Source organism: Malaclemys terrapin, chromosome 3, assembly GCF_027887155.1.
Source record: "Malaclemys terrapin pileata isolate rMalTer1 chromosome 3, rMalTer1.hap1, whole genome shotgun sequence".
Classification (NCBI taxonomy): Eukaryota; Metazoa; Chordata; order Testudines; family Emydidae; genus Malaclemys; species Malaclemys terrapin.
In genome coordinates, this window is record NC_071507.1 from 118,471,944 (window position 1) to 118,494,243 (window position 22,300).

The following is a 22,300-nucleotide window of genomic DNA, read 5'->3' on the forward strand; positions in this document are numbered from 1 at the left end:
TCGCTAAAATATAGAGATATTATGGCCCTAGAGCATCCTGAAACAATATATATATATATCCTGGTATATTCTACCAAATATATCAAAGAAGGCTTTTGATGCCAGATGTACAAGTACATGACAGATGTGGACAACGACATCTGAGTGATGGGCTTCTCCATTTTCGTTACCTCTGAGGAACATCGTGATTGACCAGTGAGTATTGCCTCTTATCTCTTCAGAGAAGGAGTTACCAAACACTTTCATAGCCTGGACTGCTCTAATTGGCTCCAGCTGGTAACACTTCTAGCTGAGGATAGCAGGAGCACAGCATCTTGTTGCCATTCTTCTTCCCCATCTTGTCCCCAAACTTCTTGTGCCCAAGGCTGTGCGGGCTCTGTGCCCGCTGGGCTTTCTCATATGCTGTCAGAATCCTTTGCATTGCTGTACTGATGCAAAGGGACCGGAATGGGACAAATTATCTGCTTCAGAGTCCTCAGCAGGTGAAACAGTGCTGTGAACAAAGCTGGGTGCCAAAATTCTAAACTACCAAGTGATCTGAGTCAAAGGGCAATGTAGGAGCAGTCCATTAACTCTACATTCAGAAAACAACTTTCAAGAACTTTAATTGTCTTTTATGAAATAAAATGCCCTTAATGAATTTTAAGGACATGTGTCATTGTGATTGCCCTGAACATTTAATGTCTTCATATAGCATCTGGAGGGTTGATCATCGCTGTGGATTTAATGAACTCCGTAACATATTTAACTGTAGCTTTAGATACATTCAAACTCCAAAGGGTGTAGTGGGCATTCTTCTTTGAATGGCTTCTGCACATTCTTACTTATGGGATGTGCCAACAATGTAGCTCTGACAGTGGATATTTCTTATAGCAAAGACTGCCTGAGCACTCTCGTGAACCTCTTGCCCTTCCCCTACTGTTCCTGACATTGAGGGTGAGGCTGTAAAAGGGGGCGTGGTTCTCCAGCCACCTCAGTTTCTTCCAACATCACTTGCAGATGGACCAGGAACTTCATCGGGTCAGTCTGATATGGAATCATCGACTTTTAAGTCTCAGTGCCTTAGCTAGGTCTCAGTTAGTATAAGATTTAGCTTTTAAATTTAATTTCTTTTTAGTCTATTCCAGTGCTCCAACAGAGGTGTGCACAGCTGATGGCAGATCCAAAAGGGAAAAAGCCAGGATTTACGAGGTGTGCCTCTGGCCCTATTTACAGCTTCAGACACCCATGTTTGGTGTCTGGCTTGTTTGGGGGAAGGTCATGCTTCATCTTGCTGTGCCATTTGCACCACTTTCACCCCAAGATTTCACAAGGAAACAGTTTCAAGTCTGTAGGATTCGTGAGTACTGAGAGGCCTACTTCATCCCCAACTCCTTTGGGGACTTAAAAGCAGCATAAGATCCTGTCCAAGGCATTCTGCTACCAGAGTGAAATCTAAAATCATGGTACCAAAGAATCCACAGTCATCAGATTTGATGGCACAACAAAGCGGGCCCCTACTGGTGTCAGCCTCTGTTAGCAGAACCAGACCTCAGGAATGCAGTCCTTCGGATCTGTCATCTCCAGCCCCTAGCAAGGAGGTGACAGGCCCTGCAGGTATCTGTGTCTGTCTGTTAGCAGAGTCTGTCTGCACACTGGAACTCCTTGGATCTCATGGCCTCTGTTCCAAGACCACCTTCGGAACTCAGGCCAAAACCAAAGGCTCATGGTGATTATCAATACCAAACAAAGCATCATACCCCAGTTCCAAAAAATATTACTGGAGACACATCAAACTTCTTGGCACCATCCGCTTCCACTATTACAATAGTGGTCCAAGTACATAAACCAGACCTGCAGTCAGAACCATACTCTTGGGGGGGAATTAAAAGAAGAATTGAAGACTCTGATATCCTTACTCCCTTGTCTTCACTTGGAAAGAAAGGAAACACCCCTGCTCAGTTACAGATTTCCCCTCAGATTTGGCTTCCTCCCCACACACACCTACCCCAGGGAACTGTCCCTCACCATTTTCTATATTGTACTTACCAAGGCCAGTACTGTCTCTAGTTTGAGCTACGTCAGATCCACATTTCGATCCACAATCAGATAATGACTAAGGCTAAGATAGACCTGTTAAATTGCCACCTCCTCTCCTTCCTGGGGGTGGATTACATACACTAGAAAACATTATACTGACACCATATACAGATCATTTAGACAAAGAGAACACCTTTATGCTACATGGTATTATGATAGAGTGTGACACTGAATACTAAAAAGAATGTTATATCTCCCTTGATTAGATGACCTTACTGCTCTTCACATTCCTTACTGGCCTTTGGATCCAACTCATCCAGCTCTGTCTACATCTCCACTTTAAAGAGACCCTTCTCCCATGTTTGTCCCAGATATGTTAGAATACGAAACAGGAGGTCCACTGAATTCCAGGAGGCCAACATGGAACCAGACAATCAAATATCTCCTGATGATATTTGTGTGTGTGTGTGTGTTGGGGTGGAGGGAGGGACTCTCCTCATCTTCTTAATCAGAAGATGCTATTCATTCCCATGAAATGCTAGAAAGAATAGGTACAACACTGAAGATATAATCGTTCACAATGGAAGAGACCTTTCATCCTGTATTCAGTATTTTGGGATCTCCTTCCAACAATAAAATCACTCTCCTATGTTGGAAGGTTTATTGCAGCTGGTCAAGAGAATAATCACATCCTGAATTGGGTCAAGCTATGTTTTTAAACAGTGTTGGACAAGTGTTATCAACTTTTGTATGAAGGGGTTTCAATTTTCCACACACATCCAGCTCTTAATTCACTGGTTGTTGCTGGCTAAAGAACAAAAGGAAGATAAGTACACCCAACTCTGTCTGACAGAAAAGGGAAATAGCTTGACAACTTAGGCAGAAAGGTCTTCTCATCTGTTTCACTTGGCATTAGGTTTTCTAATTATCAAGTCAGAATGTCCATCTTCTCTCCAAGGTGGTACTGGTTCCTGGCCAATTTTGCTAGATCCCTTCCTAAAGACCAGAAGAAGCTGGCAGAAGCCATAAGAACATAAGAACGGCCGTACTGAGTCAGACCAACGGTCCATCTAGCCCAGTATCCTGTCTACCGACAGTGGCCAATGCCAGGTGCGCCAGAGGGGGTGGACCTAACAGGAAATGATCAAGTGATCTCTCTCCTGCCATCCATCTCCATCCTCTGACAAACAGAGGCTAGGGACACCATTCCTTACCCATCCTGGCAAATAGCCGTTATTGGAATTAACCACGATGAATTTATCCAGTTCTCTTTTAAATGCTGTTATAGTCCTAGCCTTCACAACCTCCTCAGGTAAGGAGTTCCACAAGTTGACTGTGCGCTGTGTGAAGAAGAACTTGAAATCATGAACCATGAAAATCACTCTCCCATATTGGAAGGTTTATTGCAGGCGTACTCATTTGACTTCTGTGATGCAGCAGCCGGGGCAGCGACTTCAGCAATAGCATTAAGGTGATATTCATGGCTGAGATCATCTGGCCTCGTATGAGAGATGAAAACATGTGTGGAAAACCTTCTATTCTGAAAGATGGTCTATTAAGTTCAGGAATGGATGAAATCCTAGAAAAGTTGAATGGTACTAAGATCCACAACTACTATCGAGGGATCTACCAGCCATCCAGAAGAAGGTTTGATATTCCTGCTTTAAATATCATAAACCACAATATTCGTCTTCCTCATTATCCTACTGCAGGTAGAGATGGCAGTTCAACCAATCATCATCTTAGCAACGGCTACAGAGGAGGAAAATTTTTAAATTTCGTACAAAGGGTAAATCAACAGCTTCCACGTCTTTCACACTAGGGCTTAGACCTCACATTTGCCGAGACACCCAAGAGCATCAGATCAACCTTGATCGATCCATCCACCTCCTTCCCCTCTTTTGGAAAAAAGACTTTCGCACTCCTTCAACATCTGGCATGCCTTCACAACAGACAGTTGGATCCTGAAATTATACAGAAAATTTATTCTATTCAGTTCAACACAATACCTCCCACCAGTCCTCTTGTCCCTTTTCTCTTCAGGGACCTTTTCATGAGAATCTGTTAGGAATAGAAATCCAGTCTCTAATGTAAGCAAGGAGCCATGCAGAAGAGTTCAAGGGAATTCCATGGAAAGGGTTTCTAGTCCAGATACTTTCTGATCCCAAAGAAAGATGGAGATCTTCTGCCTACTTTAGACCCGTGAAAATTCAATTAATTAGTCAGGGAGTTCAAATTCTTTGTGTTAACCTGGCATCAGTTATCTCCTCCGTATCCACCCAAGATTGGCTTGGATCTCTCAGTTTTTAAGAAGTGTATTTTAGAATTCTCAGACCTTCACATTACAAATACCTTCATTTCATCATACGAGAGGATCGCTTCCACTCAGAGTCCTCCTTTTTTCTCTGCTCAGGTGCACGTGAGTAGTCACAAAGTGTCTATCTGCAGCAGCAGCAACACATCTAAGATGACAGGGCATCCACATTTACTTCTGTGTAGACGATTGGTTAATCAGTGTATCCTCTCAGGGAGGACCTTTCAACAATTATGGTCCAGACATGATCCCTCTTCAAAAACTGAGACTTAAAATAAGCTGGAAAAAAATCACAACTTCTGTATAGTTAATCCAGTTTATTGGGGAATTCTGTATTCTTGAAAAGCCATAGTCTTCCATCCAGAAGAAGGAGGATTTATGAAAAGCTTGATGGCAACAAAGACTCCACAAGAAGCCCTGATAGTCAAGTATCCGTCTCAAGATGAGAATTGGCTAGCAAAGATTTATCTTCCAAATTTGGACAGCATGTTCTCCAAACTGACAGTTCGGAAAGAGGTACTGTCATCCTTCAGTTGGTCGATTCAGCATCACAGTGTTTTGAAGGAGTAACATTCAGCCCCCCAGCTTTGTCGACTATGATTACCTCAAACATTTCATACTTGGGATGGGGAGCTCCCCTGTACAACCTAACTGTCCATGGCCATCAGAACCACTGAGAAGGGACTCTGCAAATGCTAAAATTAAGAGCATTCCATTTGATTTCAAATCCTGTCTCCACATCTGCAAGGCAAAATCATCCATGTAGCAATAGACACGGCGGCAGTGTTCTGTGTGAGCAAACAAGGGGCCCACTCCAGCCAACCTTGCAGAGAAACAGTGGTACTGTGGAACTGGTGCATCCAGCACCATATCTACCATATAGCCCTCGTGGACAAAGTCAACAGTCTTGCAGACCAGTTGAGCTGAAACAGAAGTGAACAGTACAAATGGTCACAAAATCTTAGTAGTAAATGAGATATTCTGTCTTTGGTGCTATCCAGACAAAGACTTCTTTGCAAGCAGATACAATTCATATTGCCCAAGGTTTTGTTCAAGAACTGGAGTAGAAATCCAATCCATATCAGATGCATTTCTGCTTGACTGGGAAATAGGTCTCCTTTATGCCTTCCCCCATTTATTCTCTCTCAAAGAGTCATAAGAAAAATAAGACCGATAAAGCAAGAATAACCTTGATTGCCACAGCACAGGTGAGACAACCAACGTTTCCAGATCTTCTTCATCTGTTCAGAGGGAACTATCAGTCTCTTCCACTAATAAAGAGGTAAATCTGACTTGGAATCTTAACCTACTTACTCCACTATTTACTGGTATTTACTCCATTCATGAAACCCCCTTTGAGCCAGTGGGGTTACTTAATTCTCCTTTCAATCAAAACCGCCTTTATTACAGCAAGCACATCTGCTAGAATTTATAAGCAAGTTACAGATCCTCATGCTGACCCACCATTCACTGTCTTTCACAGGGGAAAAAGTCCTCCATCTGCATCCTAAATTCCCTCCCAAAGTCGTAATAGACTTTAACCTAACTCAGATCAATAACTTAGCAGTATTCTTTTCTAGACCTCATTCTCATTCAGATGAGGTAAAGCTTCATGCCTTAACTGCCAAGAAGTCACCAAAAGGTTTTATTTCATTTGGGGATACTACTAATAAAGGAAACATAATTACAACCTTTGTCTAAATGGGTTAGGCTTTGTACAGAGAAAAGCTGTTTTGTATAGTAGAAAGCTACAAACAAAGCTCTGCCCCTCTTCCCAGGGAAAATATGGTTTCCATGGCATGCATCAAGCTTATCCCGATTTTAGAAACATGAAGAGCTAAAACCTGGAGCTCTAGTCACACTTTCACAAAGCATTACTCACGAGGTCTAGCATCCCGGTCAGATGTTCAGTTTGGTAATACAGTACTACAATCATTATTCAATTAGGACTCTGCATCTCAACTTACAGAGATTGTGGTACTTCTTTTCTAACTATCCCATGAGTGGGAATGTGCTGAGGCCATTTGAAAAATAAATGAAGATTATTCACCAGTAACCAGAATTATTTGAGATGGACTCTGTACATACACACTTTCCTCCTCCTCATTTTTTTCTTTGGAGTGCTAATTTAAACTTTGAACCTTGAAGAGGCGGTGGAAGGAACCAAGGTGACCAGATCCTCATGCCCCCTTTTTATACCCTTGCCCTCCAAACGTTCAGGAACAGTGAGGGAGGGGGCATGAGAGCACTGCTGCAAGAAGGTTCCACTGTCAGAGCTGCATTACTGGACATCACTTGGGTGGGCATGTGCAGAGTCCATTTGTAAGAGTTCGGGTTACAGGTGAATAATCTTCATGTCTGAGATTTTAAATGGTTGTTTTCTTTTTGTAGGTCACATTGGAATTCTTCAAGCTACACAGATGACACAGGAAGTTACAATAAGAGATTTAGAATCAGAAAAATCTAGATTAAAAGAGAAACTATCTCAGCTGGAAGAGGAAAGAAATCTATTGCAGAGCAAAACACAAAGTCTGGATGAAAGACAAAGGCAGCAGATTCTGGCACTGGAAAAGGTAAAAACAAAACAAAACACCACACCACAGTTCTTTCTATTTTAGAACAACAAAATAGAAGCCTTAGAATTCTAACTGGAAATATTAATGAATTCTGAAATATCTTAACTCTCTTAAAAGACTGGAGTGTCTGACTGTATGGAGCAGTGATAGCACATTATACTGCCCTGTGAGACACGTATGGTACTGCAAACTTTTCAAGTTACTAATGTAGATCGTGTGCATTGGAGAGTTGAAGGTGGTAGTTTCAGCTGAGATGAAGACAGAGAGGCGGCAGGTGCAATGTTATCCAAACTGATTTCTGGCATCTGTTGTGCTTCTTGATTCTTGAAGCAGATTGCCAATAATCTTCCTAAGTGTCTCATCTCCCAGAGTGCCCCCGTGAGGTGGGAAAGGGGCTGAGTTCAAGGAAAAATTGAAAATTAGTAAGCCTTGAGAATATACATGCAGGTACCCAATAGGCCCAGGACAGGGCAAATATAGCACACTAAAACTTGAGCTATTGTATAATGATTCTTTAATTGTTTCTTCCTGTTCCCACCAGTTAAGATCATGATGATGAGATAGATTACATATAAAGTAATGGAGTCCAGAAAAACGTACTGGTTTAAACGATGTTATGTTGTTTGAACAACCTTCCTTTTGACTTTGTCTTGAGAGGGCATCATAATAAGGAATTTCCTCCTTGCCTCACTACACACCAGCACTAGTTCAAAACTAAAATAAGAAAGAAAAAGAACTGATACCCAAAACCATGTTTGCAGCTCAGAGAATAATGAATTGGAAATTGCCTCTAGATCTGAAACTTTTTTACATGATAAAATAGAGAAAAAAAAGAGACAGTAGATTTTAACTTCTTATACTTAGTCTATAATTGAAACACCTTTCTAAGTATAGTTTAAAGATCTGGTTTAAGGGTATTTATTCTATGCTACATGTATATAAAGTATAATTGTTTTTGAGTATTTGTGTAAAACTTCTCTAGTTTTTCCTTTTTTTCTTTTTCTCCTTACTGAAATAGACAAACACTTAAGAATAGGTAATTTGGAATTTTTTGTTGTCTGGCTTTTACAGAAGGTAAATGAAGCAAGGGAAACACAACGAGAGTATTATGAGAAAGAGCTGATAAAGCTGCAAACCAGATTGGAAGGGGAGGCGGCACTGTTAAATGAGGCTCATTCTAAGACCTTGGAAGAATTGGCATGGAAACATCACACTGCGATTGAGGCTGCACACAGCAATGCTACCAAGGAAAAGAAAAAGCTGCAACTGGTAAGTTAGGAAGAAAACAAACCATGTTCCAAATAAGAAAGGGTCTTGAGCCAAACTATGAGAAAATGGTACATGCATATGGATAGCATGTATTAATGTCCTTATTTCATTCTTTTATCCCTTATTCTCCTAAGAGGGCTTGACTCTGGTACATTTGTATTTGTAAAGAATAACAAAGGGCATTAGAGTGCTCTGGGATCCTTTTATATACAACCACTGCAATTCCTAAATGAAATATGGACAAGTTGAGGGTGATATAGCAGTCCTAGTTGTGTTAGCTAACTTGCTTGTTGATTTAAATACATGTATACAACAAAGCCATAGTTGCATCTTTATGGTTAGGAAAATAGTATATTAAAGATTCCTCTTCAAACTTTTGTGGAAAAGTGAACACGTACTTTTGACAAGGTGCAGGAGCACTATGTGTTGCCCATTGAACACATAGTTAATTTCAGGATAGCTTCCCCCTGACTTGCACAAGTGCTTGGGGAAAGAACTATGGGCCTAATCCATAAATCAGTGAAGTCACTGAGAGTCTTTCCATAGCCTCAGTGAGATGTAGATGTAGCTGTTTAGCAGTGGCTGCATGCCACACAGTGGAAGGAAAATGCCTTTTGATAGAACTCCAGATCTAGAGTTGTAGGACTGGGTTGAACTTCAAGCTAAACAGTTTTTGCTGCTGCATTATTGCTTTGTTAAAATATATTTCTTTGTTATGAACGCTAATACTTAAGGAGAATAATTTCTGACTGAAACTGTTTTCCTTTTTTATTGAGAATTTCGAATATTTTTCAATGCCTACCTGTTCTGTATTGTCTATGGATTTGGCCAATTAAAATATTTGTAGGCCTTATAGGTGGATTATTTTTGTAGATTTTCTCAACTGTGCTTTGCTCCCATCTGCTTTCAGTGTTGGTTTTTTTGTTCTTGTTTTGTTTGTTTGTTTGTTGGTCTCATACATTATTTTAGTTTTGATTTTGGAAGGTGTGCAGAATATATGGGGTTCTTAAAATATTTTCACCAAGTCATTATATTGGCATAGAAAAGACCTTTGTTTGTTAGCATGCATTTGTTGACATGGGGAAGGTGGATTTGACTCCCTGGGGATAGAGAAATGAGAGAAATGTTAATGAGCTATGGAGCCTTTAAGCTGTAGGTCAGCAATGGGAATCCAACAAAGATAGGTTGTTGCTGAAAGTTGTAGACATCTAATGGTTGTTTAAGTAGCCTTTGCGAAATGAGAGAGACAGGGTAGCTGAGGCAATATCTTTTATTGGGCCAGCTTGTTGGTGGAAGGTACAAGCTTTCAAGCTTCATGGAGCTCTTCTTCTGGTCTGGGGAAGGTAACCACGGTGTCTAAGCAAAATATAAGTTAGGATAGATTGTTAAGCATAAGGAGTTGACGCATGCTGTAGGAGACCATTTAAAATGAAGTGGGCAACTAGGGGTTAAAACTGTTATAATGAGTCATAAAAATAGTGTCTCTGAGTCCATAGTTTTTAGTGTCTAGCAGAGTTATGAATTTAAGTTCCCAGGCTTGCCTTTTGAAGGTGTTGAACAGGTTTCCTTTGAAGATGAGGAAGGAGAGGTCAGATATGGAGTGATTGCTTTGCTTTGTGAAAAGTGTACACCCATGGGTGATAGGGTGTTTTTGTCTTTTATTGTTTTCTGTGTGAATTCTTTCGAGAGCATGGTGATTGCCTGGTTTCACCCACACAGTTACTGTCGGGGCATTGATTCAACAGAGACACTGGTTTCATGGCTCATTACAACAATTTGTTACAGACCCTGCCGCCTGCAAACCCTTAATTGCCCACTTCATTTTAAGTAGTCTCCTATAGCATGTGTAAACTCCTTATGCTTCCCAGTCTGACCCAACTTATATTTAGCTTAGACACTCTGATTACCTTCCCCACACCTGAAGAAGAACTCTATGAAGCTTGAAAGCTTGTACTTTTCATCAACAGAAGTTGGTCCATTCCTCACTTACCTTGTATCTCTCATATCATGGGACCAATTTGGCTACAACAACACTACAAACAACTTTGGAACATGAGTTATTGGTCCTGTGTCCATATCACAAATATCAACCTTCATTGTGGGCTGACTTATTCGGGAACCTCGGCAGAGGATAGGGACTGAGTCAGCATAGAGACTGAACTACTCCCTAGTAAATATTACCTGTCTCAAGTCTAACATGAGACAGGAAGTCCCTGCTGATGGCTTTGCAAAGATATACTGTGCTGTTGGACTCCAACAGTTGGAGGGATAGAGGAAGGAAGACCCTGAGTATACTTTTGTGGAGAAAATAGGAAGATAGTGTAAGGAAGTAAAAGACAAGAAGATGAGGAAAAAGGAGTGACAGTAGGGTGAGGGGTGGTATATGTATTGAAAGGTTTATTTTTTATTGTAAATTGTATCTTTTAGTATGTTATAGGCAGAGCTCATAACACCTATATTTTATATCACCTGGCACCGTTTTCAGTTGCTAATAACTTTGCCAAACTTCAGTCATTAAAGGTGAAATTTTCCATGCTGGGTGTCTACCTAAGGCTGATTTATTTTTTTATTTTTTTATTTTTTAAGTATCAGGGGGGAAAAAAATCAAGCAATTCTGAGAATCAGATTGGGAAAAATGTATTGTTGCCCATATTAAAAAAAGAGGAAAAAAAGTTAAAACTGTTTTCTTGAAAAGCTCTAGCATCTTCATGCTTAGGGATGAAGGACTGGAAAATTGTCAGAGATGTTGCCCTAGTATCAGGGATGTGCCTTTTGTTATTCCAATGAAAAGATGTCAAATTTGGACAAGTTATCATTTATATAAGCCTTTGAAAAATCACAATTGGCACATGTTCAGTAGAGATTGGCTAGGATTTTGCTGCTAAATTCTTCAGATACCATCTGCACAGAGCATGCTCCATCCCAGGGATGCTGGACTCTCTTTGCAATGGCTGCTGCTAGCTTCTGTGACCAATGTGGTGCTGGGCATCAGAACAGAGAGCAAAAAGACAGTCTCCCCAGTGCTCTCAATACCACTCTCCCTCACCCCCCGCCCCCCCCAAGCAGCTTGGGACAGGAAAATCTGAATTAGATGCAGAGGGGACAAGAGCTGAGCTAGAATGATGGAGTAGGCTTGGGACAAGGAGCCAGGGGGATGGGGAGGAGGGGACCGAGACTAGCTGGGAAAAGGGATTGGGAGGCGAGGTGGGGATAAGAGACTGAGATTGAGAGCCCAGCGGGGAGGGAAGACTGGGACTTGGAGAGGACATTGGAGTGGGAGACTGAAGCGGGCTGGACAATGAGATTATAAGAGTAGGAAGAAGAGAGGGGACTGGGACAAGATCAGGCTGGAGGGGTGGACAGAGGAAGAAGAGCCTTTGTCCACTAGACCGTATTCCCATCCAGAGCCTGGAATGGAACCCAGAATTCCTGAATCTTACCATTCCTCTGCTGTCAACAAATATCTGTGAACCCCACTGGCAAAGTGTGCTTCTGACTTCCCTCTAGTGCCTGGTCAAAGTAAAGGATAACAGCCTACTACTTCTCTGTTAACTGAAGTGGTAGACATGTGCTGTGGACCTAAAGATTTCAGTCCTACTGATGACCCATATAGGCTGTCAGTATGATTCCACATGATGGAATTTTTTTCAGTTTTTTGGAAACTAGGAATTACATCCACAAAACATATATATTTAAGAAAGTTAAGATTGCAAACTGAAGCACTCAAAAGTTAGGAAATGCCTGAATTAAGACTTCCTGTATAACCTTAATTTGGCTCCTTTGTGCATTTTTATTATGATACAATCTTGAATTACATAATCATATGCTACTTTTTCCGCAGAACCCCCACCTTATTTAGTATGCAGTATGGAGCATTCTGGGAATGAATCAGGGTTGTATACTGACAGATACTGTTGTCCATAAGACTGTGCATTATTGCTGCAGAAGTTCGAAGGTGTGTAGTCACTGAGGCAGGGGACTGCAGGAAGAGAAAGGAAGGTCTCAAAGTTAAGGCAGTTGAATGCTGCTCTGGAGCATTCGATTCTATCCCTGCTTTTGTCACAGAGTTCCTATATGATGCTGGGCAAGTCACCTAAACCAGATTTTTCACAGATAGTCACTAATTGTGTGTCCCTCAGTTTCTGATTGCCAGATTTGGGACACTGGGGCCTAATTTGCAGAAGTGCTGAGCATGCTTAGCTCCCACTGATATTAATGGGATCTGAGCTTTCAGCATATAAAGTGGTCCAGAATGTTAAGTTCTCTGAAAAATCAGATCCTACGCATCTCAAATTGGGCATGCAAAATTAGTGGACACTTTTGACCTTAATTTCTCTGTGTCTTAGTTCCCCATCTTTAAAATGAGGATAATATCACCCCATCGCCTCACCGAGGTGCTGTGAAAATACATAAATTAATTTTTGTGAACCTCTGAGATACTATAATGATGAGCACCATAGAAAAGCCCATAAGGAAATTAATAGTTCTATCTTCAGAGCAGGGTTTGAATAGTGTGACTAAATAAAACCTGGGGCTACACATTGAACAATAAGGATAAACAAAATATTGAATAGCTGCTTGTATTGAATATCTGGAGAAGTAAGGGTGGCAATACTGTTACCCACCCCTACAATAGGGTTACCATCCATCCGGGTTTCCCCGGACATGTCTGGCTTTTTTAGCTTTAAATGGCCGTCTGGGGGGGATTTCTAATAAGGTAGAAATGTCCGGGATTTCCCCCTTCCCCTCATGCAGAGTGCAGTGTGGCTGATTGGACGGCTGTGCCTGATTGAAAGCTGCTCGCAGCCACTGGGGCCTCTAGCAGCCAGAGTCCCTCCCCCTCCCCCGCTCCCTCCTGCCCCGCAGAGCAGTGCCTTATTTGTTTGGCTGCACGTGGAGCCCGCAGCTCTCCCTCGGCCTGGTAGGGGGTGCAGGCAAGGGACAGGGAACGGGGGGTTAGATTGGTCACGGGTTCTGGGGGGGCTGTCAGGAGAAGGGGGTGTAGAGAGCAGTTGGGGCAGGCAAGGGACAGGGAACAGGGGGGATTAGATTGGTTGGGGGTTTTTGGGGGCTGTCAGGAGAAGGGGGTGTAGAGAGCAGTTGGGGAAGGCAGGGGACAGGGAATGGGAGGGTTAGATTGGTCCGGGGTTCTGGGGGGGGGCTGTCGGGAGAAGGGGGTGTAGAGAGCAGTTGGGGTAGTCAGGGGACGGAGCAGGGAGACTTAGATAGGGGGTGGGGTCCTGGGGGCAGTTAGGGTGGGGGGGACAGGTGGGGGGGGTATTCTGAGGGTGGTGGGAGGAAGCGGGGCTAGGGCGGTACCCCGTGTCCTCTTTTTTTGATTGTTGAAATATGGTAACCCTACCCTACAATAACCTTCTAACCCTTCCCCCCACAACTCCCTTTGGGTCAGACCCCCCAGTTTGAGAAACGCTGGTCTCCCCTGTGAAATCTGTATAGTGCAGGGTAAAAGTACACAAAAAAACAGATTTCACGGACAAAACCAGATTTCATGGTCCATGACGTGTTTTTCATGGCCATGAATTTGGTAGGGCCCTACCTATGCACTAAATGAGATAGAGATCCGATGGAGAAAATCGTATGTGATTATGTAATTAAAGATTTATAATATATAATCACAAGGGTGCCAAATTAAGGTTACATGGAAACCTTAATTCTGTTATTTCTAACTTCTCAGTGACTTGACGTTGCAACTTTATTGTTATTGTACTGTAACTTTTGGACCTAGTAGATTTAAAATATGTTGCACTGAGATTTAAAATGTTGTTTGTTTTTTTGTTTTTGTTTTTTTTACTTTGAAGGCTTTCAACATGGCTGTGACTTGAAGTTTATTAAAAGCCCATTTTTGCTGCTGTTACATTTTTGTATGTTAAAATAATCTTGTGACGTATTATTATATACTGGAATAATGTTCCATTTTGTCACATTTGTGTCCAAATTATTAATAAAACACTAGTCTTAAAAATAACTTGAGTTTTTTTTAAAGAGTAACGATTCCAGCACAAACATATATGGCTTAGGTTTATAAAACAGTGATGTAAGTCACAGATTGGCAGATGCAGAAAGGCACACATGCAATTTATTATTTATTATTATTTCATTTTCTAATATTTGTGTTACTGTACAAGCTGGGGCCTCTGATTAAAATCAGGGCCTTCTCAGGCTAAATGTTGTATAAACATGGATATAGTTGGAGTCCCTCCCCCTCAAAAAGTGCAATCTAATAATGTAAGCAAAGTATGAGGGGGAGGGGTGAAACGTAGACCATCAAATATATACATTTTCATTACATGAATACAATTTTAGATTTGTAGGTGTATTTGCTGGTTTTTTAGTTTTATAATGACATAAAAATTATTGACTTTCCCCAACTTCAGCTCAGCTGCCTATCTGACCCCTCTGCATAGCCATTAAGGTTTTACTGCTTCCTTTTATGCATGTTATATAGAAATTAAATACTATGTTATCAAAGTTAAAACTCATGTTTGATACAACTTAAGGTCCCTGAGTTGGTAGAGCCCACGTATATGCAAGATTGAGAGTCTACATTTTTGAATGCTTTGGGCTAATTACAAAAGGAGATTTTACATACTATTATTTTTATCTTATCAACAAGGGATATGGACTAGAAAGTACACAAAAAAGCCATGATCTCCATAATAACGGGCAAAACTTACCCCTATTATAATTCCTTAGAGAGAAGAGTTCTTTCTAGGAGTTAAAAGCTGTAATGACTACTAAGAATGGATGTAATTTTTCTGTTTTGTTCTTCTGTTTTCTTAAGGAGTTGGAGCAGCAATTTGAAAAGGAGAAACTACATCTGGAAGGGGATAAGAATCAGCTTAGACAGCAGTTGGAAAATATGAGGGAAGAACTGACAACAAAGCTGACTTCGGCCAATCAGGAGGCAAGAATTTTCTTAGTCAAATCAGCTCACTGTCATATGCATTAGCCCACATTTAATCAGTAACGATAGCTTATTCAACTGATTTTATTAATCGGATATTCGACTGGTCCCATGCTGTGGGGCCTTTTTTTAGCTCATTGTCTATTTAACGTGAGTATTCCCAAAATATAATTCACTTGACCACTGTCAAAGTATGATTTTTTTTTCTTTTACAGTATATTTTCCTACAAATTAGTGTAGCGAAAGGAAAGGAAAGAAAACTATGATGTAAACAGCTCCATTTATCTCTAATATGCTCATGTGCAAATCAAGTACAGTACTTACTAAATTTCCATGCACAAAATACTTCAAGAGGTAATTAAAGAGAAAAGAACAATCTTTTTGGTAACCCAAATTTCTTTATAATTTGTTTACTGTAAACTGTGGCTAATTTCACAACATGCAGATCCTTTTTAACATTTCCTGGAAAAGAAGAATTTAACTCTTATTTCCAATAATAAAATTATCCATTATGATACAATATATAGTAATGTATTCCAGGTTACCTTAATATAATTTTAGTTTGTATTTAAAATGTGACAAATTGGTGGTTTCAGTCAATTTCTTAGTGAGTTAAGTGTCTGGCTTTACATCCAACCAAGGCTTGGCAGAGAAACTCCCAGAGATGGTTCTTTCAGGTCAGACATATTACATTGTTGCATCAGTATATGGAATTTTTTGCCCTGTGTCAGCAAAATACTTAAGCATGTACTTAAGTCCCATTGACCTCACTGTTCAATGGGATTTATGTGCTTTGCTGAATAGGGATGGACTTATGTATGTGCGCAAAGGCTTTGCTGAATTAGGACTTTGCACCGTTATTTCTCATGTTCTATCAATTCTATGGATCAGAGAAGATGTCACTCTAATTCTGACAGTCTGCAACATCAAAAAAACACTAAATTCGCTGTTTAAAAAAAATAACCCAGAACTGATTACTTTTTTATGACCGTACAGGATGCAGAATTATAAACTTGTATATTAAACATGTATATTTAGCTATATCGTTCTCCATACATCTGGTACACATTCAGCCCCTTTTGAATCCCCCATCTTCAAAGCTCATCAATACTGCTGTTAAATCAGTGATAAATGACACTATTGAACAGTGCTTGTCATTGTTGGATACTCCTGAACTCTGGCATTACTGAACAGTTATGGGAATGAGTATCTTGGCCAGTAGTTCAAGCCTTTTGAGATTGGGAATGGAAGCTTGATCTCTCTCTTGCCAGTTTGAAGGAGTACCAGAATGCCACTGACCTGGCTGCTTTAATTTTTTCTCAGTATAAAAATAATTTTCAAGTTGCTAACATAATCACTTGTGGTATTTGTTTATTGTGCCACTTCAGTAGAAAGCCTCCTTATCTCCCTTTTGTGCTCCTAGGGGAGCACTTTCATGCTATCATTCCAATTTGGTTTTCTTGTTCCTGTTTTTAAGCTTGGAAAATAGCTCAGTAACATAAGCTAAAACCTTCTATATTAAATTTAATTCTTACATTTTTTGCTAATGTGCTCATATCCCAGGGTCAACTAAGTAGAGCTGAAGGAGCTGAACATTTTATTTAGGGAGAATTCACCTTCATTATCCAGCTGCTACCAAACAGGGAATATAACATTTCAAAACAGATTATCATTCTTTATTTAGAAAACACAAGTCCAATCCACTAGAGTAGCTAGTTTACTTTACTTTATTCTAGGTTTTCCTTTCTAGTCTTGACTTAGTAAGTACAAGAGATTGGTGCTCTGCTTACAACAATAATTTACTTCTAGACTTTCATAGGCAAAACTGGGAAAGGGATTTTAAGAGGTACAATACTGTATTTATTTTCTGTAATTAGTACAACACTGAATATTCACTGATGCAGAAGAAACTTTCTTGTGAAATGCATCCTTTTATTTTGTCTCTAACATTCCTGTTAATATGTTTACGTTTTTTAATAATATTTTGTCTCTTTACCTAAAAGGAAGTATATATTTATTACCCTTTCTCTTCATAATGCCATCTGTCTGTTAGTCATGGCCAAAGATAGCAACTCACTCATGACCCTAGAATGTTCATAAAGACGGGCAATGTGGGTGAAGCAATGTCTTCTTTTGGACCAATTTCTGTTGGTGAAAGAGACAAGCTTTCAAACTTACAGAGAGATCTTCTTCAGGTCTGGGCTCTGTGCAAGAAGAGCTCTGTGTAAAATCATAAGCTTGTCTCTTTCACCAACTGAAGTTGATCCAATAAAAGATATTACCTCACCTACCTTGTCGCTTTATTGTCCTGAGACCAATATGGCTACAACACTGCAAACATAGAGATCACACGCAGTTCCAGGTTATTGAAGTGTTACAGTTTCATCATATATCTGTGTGCTACAGAGTGTGAAAACTCGTTGATAAAGAAGTGTTGAAATGTGAAGGTGGTAAGCAGCAATGTATATATTTACAGCAGGAACAACCGGCGTACCAGATTAGAAATTGGTATAGAATCAAGTAATGCAGTACCTTGAAAAAGCTTATTATAAGAGAGCTCCATAATTTCAAAACACCATCATTTGTAACACACAATTCATTGATAAGCAATTATCTTTTGATAGCTTTGAATAATTTAGGATCTACTTGGAGGAAAAAAGAGATCATCATGTGACTACATTTGTATCTAGTATTGTAGAGGTGCCAAATAATTAACTTTTGTGTCACCATTTCAATTATAAACCAGTATTGTCAGGGGTTTCCGAGAAAGTAGTAAAAAGTTGTTTCAAACTGAACTTTACAAACCAGGTATGCAATATATCAGAAGCCAGTGTATCATTATACAGTACTTTTAATTTTTTGTATTTAATGTTTCCTGGGGAATAGTTGAGAAACAGAGTTGGTCTTACTGTTTTTGAGCAGCGCTGCAAAATAGTAATGTGCCATTCATCCCTCTGCAAAATATAAACAATTTATTTCCTCCATGGTAACACTATTATACCCAAGCAGAACTATGGATTTTGGGTAGAGTTAGGGAAATATTTATTTGAAATACACTCTGAACTTAGCTGACTCTTTTTGTGTGTGTGTGTGTGTGTGTGTGTGTGTGTGGAAGTGGAGCCCTGCTGATTGTTCCTTCAGCATTAGCTACTGTCTTATTTCAGTTCATATTGGTTTAATGTTTCAAGGATATCTTTGCAATGAAAATGGAAACTTTTTTTTTAATTAAAGTTGAGATTCACATGTATCCCCAAATCAGAGGGTCCATTGTCACAGGCTTTGTGAGGTTGAAACACTAGTGCTCTACAGAAAATCAGAAATATCTTGCATCTATCAATTAGATAATTTGTTAAAATAGGAGAGAAATAAAAGAAGAAATATACTTGTTTTTGGATGTTTTCAGAAATTGCTTGCTGTTTTCTAACATGATCTTTGCCATTTTTAGCAGCTAGTCACAACTGATCCTCTTTGTATCTTTTATTTCATAATGTTTATAAAGAGACCAAATTATTGACAATTAAAAATAAGCTACGGTGTATAAAAAGTAATATATGTTAGAAAAGGAGAGAGAGAATGCGAGAAGAGAAACAGCTCTTTTGGTTTTGCCTCTTGCATAATAAAGTATATGTGCATTTTTGTTTTAATGTTTTATTTCTTTAGCTTCAGCTCCATCAGTATTAACTGAAGAGATTTCTCCATTGCTTCTGACTGACAGGTAGCTTTACCAATGAAAATAAGGCCTTCTGGTACCTCCTGTTTCTGCTCTTTACTCATCTCAGCACTTGTCTTTCTCTTTCTGCTTTTTTTTTTGGACTGCCTCAAATAGAGTAGCACTTAAGTTCTTTAATTTTTTATTCATCTTCCTTGTTTCTCAATTTAATTTTCTTAGCTGCATCTCTAAGGGATGACTGAAATAAAGAAGATAATGGGCAAGAAAGCAAGTAAGCAGAAAAACCATAGCCTTATAGTTTGAGCTTATCCTTGGCCACCTTGGAAACACTTTTTACTTCCTGCCTCAAGGCCCTGTGTAGCCCTCAAGGATCTGGGCAGATAACCGATTCCTTACCCAGAATCTGAGGCAAAGTGAATATTATGACAAGGAGGCCCCAGCGAAGAAGCCTGATGATACTTTTTTTTAACCAATGGTCCAGGGCAGATAAGAGACTAATGCAGTTTTCCTGTTATTAGGCTTTTAAAAGAAGTCCTGTCCCATCAAGAGGGATAACAGTTATAGTGTTCTTCAACTATAGATCTCAAAGTGTTGTACAAAGGTGAATATGTATTTTATATTTGGAGAAACTAAGGCACAGAGAGGTGAAGTTACTTACTGTGTGACACTGAATAAGTCAGTGCACCTTTCTGTGCCTCAGTCTCTCCATCTGTAAACTAGGGGTAATGATACATCTGTGTAATTGGTTTACCAGCTTTGATAGTAGTGCTGCTCTAAACTCTCGGTCGTTGCCTGTCAGTGCCTGTAGAGTTGGTTCCAGAAGATACCTGTAGTTGGAAACATAAGGGACAGAAAGTAGTTTTTCATCAGCGACATCCTAATCAGGGATCCCTGAATGTTTGCTTTTTTCTGAAAGGGCTAAGAGATCATTTTCACAACTATAAATATTGACTGGACTGAAGAGCAAGAGCACTAAACTGTTTCCATAGTGCTAATATAGTTCCTGAGTTTGTGCTTTGTTGCTTGAATTGCAACCAGAGGGCAGTGTTGAAACTACAGTAAGCAAAGTTTAATTATTCAGATTGAAATTTCTCTAGGATACCAAGGTTAATGCTGTGCCTCTTGCAAAAATTGCTTTGGGATTTTGTAAGGACAACTGATATTCAGGGCTTCAGTTTTACATTATTTTCAAAAGATGACAGGCACTTTCAGTAACATCTTTATCACCATGTTTGATCATTGGTTTGTTATTGCCTCGGAGGAAAAATTGCCTCAGAATGAATCAAAAGTGCCATCTCCTGTGACATCTAGGTTTCCTTGGAGATTTCTATCCAGTTGCGAATTAGACAAAACTCTGTTTAGCTAATACATCATCACTCATCATTCTGATTTTGATTAACACTTTTTTTCCAGCTAACTAATTCAATAGTGTTTTTATTATTCCTGAGACAAGGTGGGTGAGGAAATATCTTTTACTGGACCAATTTCTGTTGGTGAGAGAGACAAGCTTTTGAGCCACACAGAGCACTTGTACAGGTATGAGAAAGAAACTTCCACCTTTCATTTTGCTGTGACACTGGGACAGATTGTTTAGCATAAGTAGTTAGTATGTGTTGTAATCAACCATTCAAGGTAGAGTGGCCTATTAACACCTCTGCAGTCAGAGGACAAAAAGAGGGGGTTAATTGGTTATAGATTGTTGTAATAAGCCATAAATACAGTGTTTATGTTCAGTCCATGATTTTTTAGTGTCTAGCAGAGTAATGAATATAAGCCCCCAGGCTCATCTTTTGAAAGACTTGTGCAGGATTCCTTTGAGGATGCGGACTGATAGGTCGCTTTGTGAAAAGTGTTCACCCATAGGTGAATAGGGTGTTTTTGTCTTTTATCGCTTTCCTGTGTGAGTTCATTTGAGATCATAATGATTGTCTGGTTTCACTCACGTAGTTGTTGGGGCATTTAGTGCACTGGATGAGGTATACCACAGGTTGTAATAGGCATATGTAGGATCTATGGATCTTGGAAGGTGTGTTTGGGGTGGGGGATTGTTGATTGACATGGCTGCAACTACACATCATTATTCCTGGCATTCTTGGACTTGGCTGGCTTTTAGTTTTTCCTCTGTTTCAATTTTTAATACATATTTAATAAAAATAATAACTAAGGAAACCAAGAAACAAAGAAGCAAAGAAAGACCCAGAACAGGAGGAGCTGAGGTGCCTTCTTTTCATTGGTACTGCTGCCTGTGTATCGACATTTATGAGAAAAATCTAGATAGGATATGGAAGTCCGGAAAACAAATTACTAATAACTGATCATCTTTTCCTCTTTAATGTTGAGGAAAAATACCATTAACTGTTGGTAATATTAGTAATTAAAACATGTAAATATATATCTTAATTCTGTGCCCCAAATATTGAAACCAAGTTTACTCATATTTGTAAAATAAATATTTGTGGACTACTATGTCACATTGCTCAGGGTTAACGATTGCATACAATAACTCTTCACTTAACGTAGTTATGTTCCTGAAAAATGCTACTTTAAGCGAAACGATGTTAAGCGAATCCAATTTCCCCATAAGAATTAATGTAAATGAGGGGGTTAGGTTCCAGGGAATTTTTTTTCACCAGACAAAAGACACATACACATATACATACACACACACACACACACACACACACACACAGAGTATACGTTTTAAACAACCAATTTAATACTGGTACACAGTGATGATTATTGGGAAGCTTGGTTGAGGTGGAGGAGTCAGAGGGCGGGATATTTCCCTTACTGCTAAATGATGAACTAGCAATTGGCTGAGCCCTCAAGGGTTAACTCTCTCACTCTGCAAGGCAGCAAGAATGGAGGGAGATATGCACATTTCCCTTAAGTACACTGCCTTGTTAATTAGATCAGCTTGCTGAGACCGCAGCTACTGCAAGCTCCCTCGATCCTGAGCCCTGCTCTATGGAAGATGGGGTAAGCGGGGTGGGAGGGGGACATCCTGACATTAGCCCCCCTCTCCCTTCCCTCCCCCCGGCACAGCAAGTAGGAGTCTCGGGGAGCAGCTCCAAGGCAGAGGGCAGGAGCAGCACTTGGCAGTGGGGGGAGGGACACAGCTGAACTGCAGGCAGCTGCTGCACAGGGAACTTAGGGGAGCAGGGAGCTGATAGGGGGTACTGATAGGGGGCTGCCGGACCACCCTGGTTCCAAGCCCCCACCAGCTAGCTGCAAGGGGCTGCTCTTCCTGCAAGCAGTAGAGAAAGCAGGCAGCTGCCAAACGACGTTAGAAGGGAGCATTACACAACTTTAAACGAGCATGTTCCCTAATTGATCAGCAACATAACAATGAAACAATGTTAACCAGGACGACTTTTGTCAAGGTTCCTTCCCCACTCTGAACTCTAGGGTACAGATGTGGCGGATCTGCATGAGAACCTCTAAACTGAATTACCAGCTTAGATCTGGTTTTGCTGCCACCACTCCCAAGTGCTAACTCCCTTCCCTGGGTAGCCTTGAGAGACTTC

The 22,300-nt window shown here is 40.2% G+C and overlaps 1 protein-coding gene across 8 annotated transcripts in view; it reads left to right on the forward strand.

Moving 5' to 3' along the window:
* FAM184A (family with sequence similarity 184 member A) overlaps nucleotides 1-22,300 on the forward strand; it is a 175,787-nt gene that overhangs the window by 65,807 nt on the left and 87,680 nt on the right. For all 8 annotated transcript variants that reach the window (XM_054023782.1, XM_054023785.1, XM_054023787.1 and 5 more), the window contains exons 4-6: nucleotides 6,725-6,906; nucleotides 7,981-8,178; nucleotides 14,981-15,103. In XM_054023782.1, coding sequence (XP_053879757.1) covers nucleotides 6,725-6,906; nucleotides 7,981-8,178; nucleotides 14,981-15,103 — 503 coding nt within the window. The remainder of the gene's footprint in view (nucleotides 1-6,724; nucleotides 6,907-7,980; nucleotides 8,179-14,980; nucleotides 15,104-22,300) is intronic.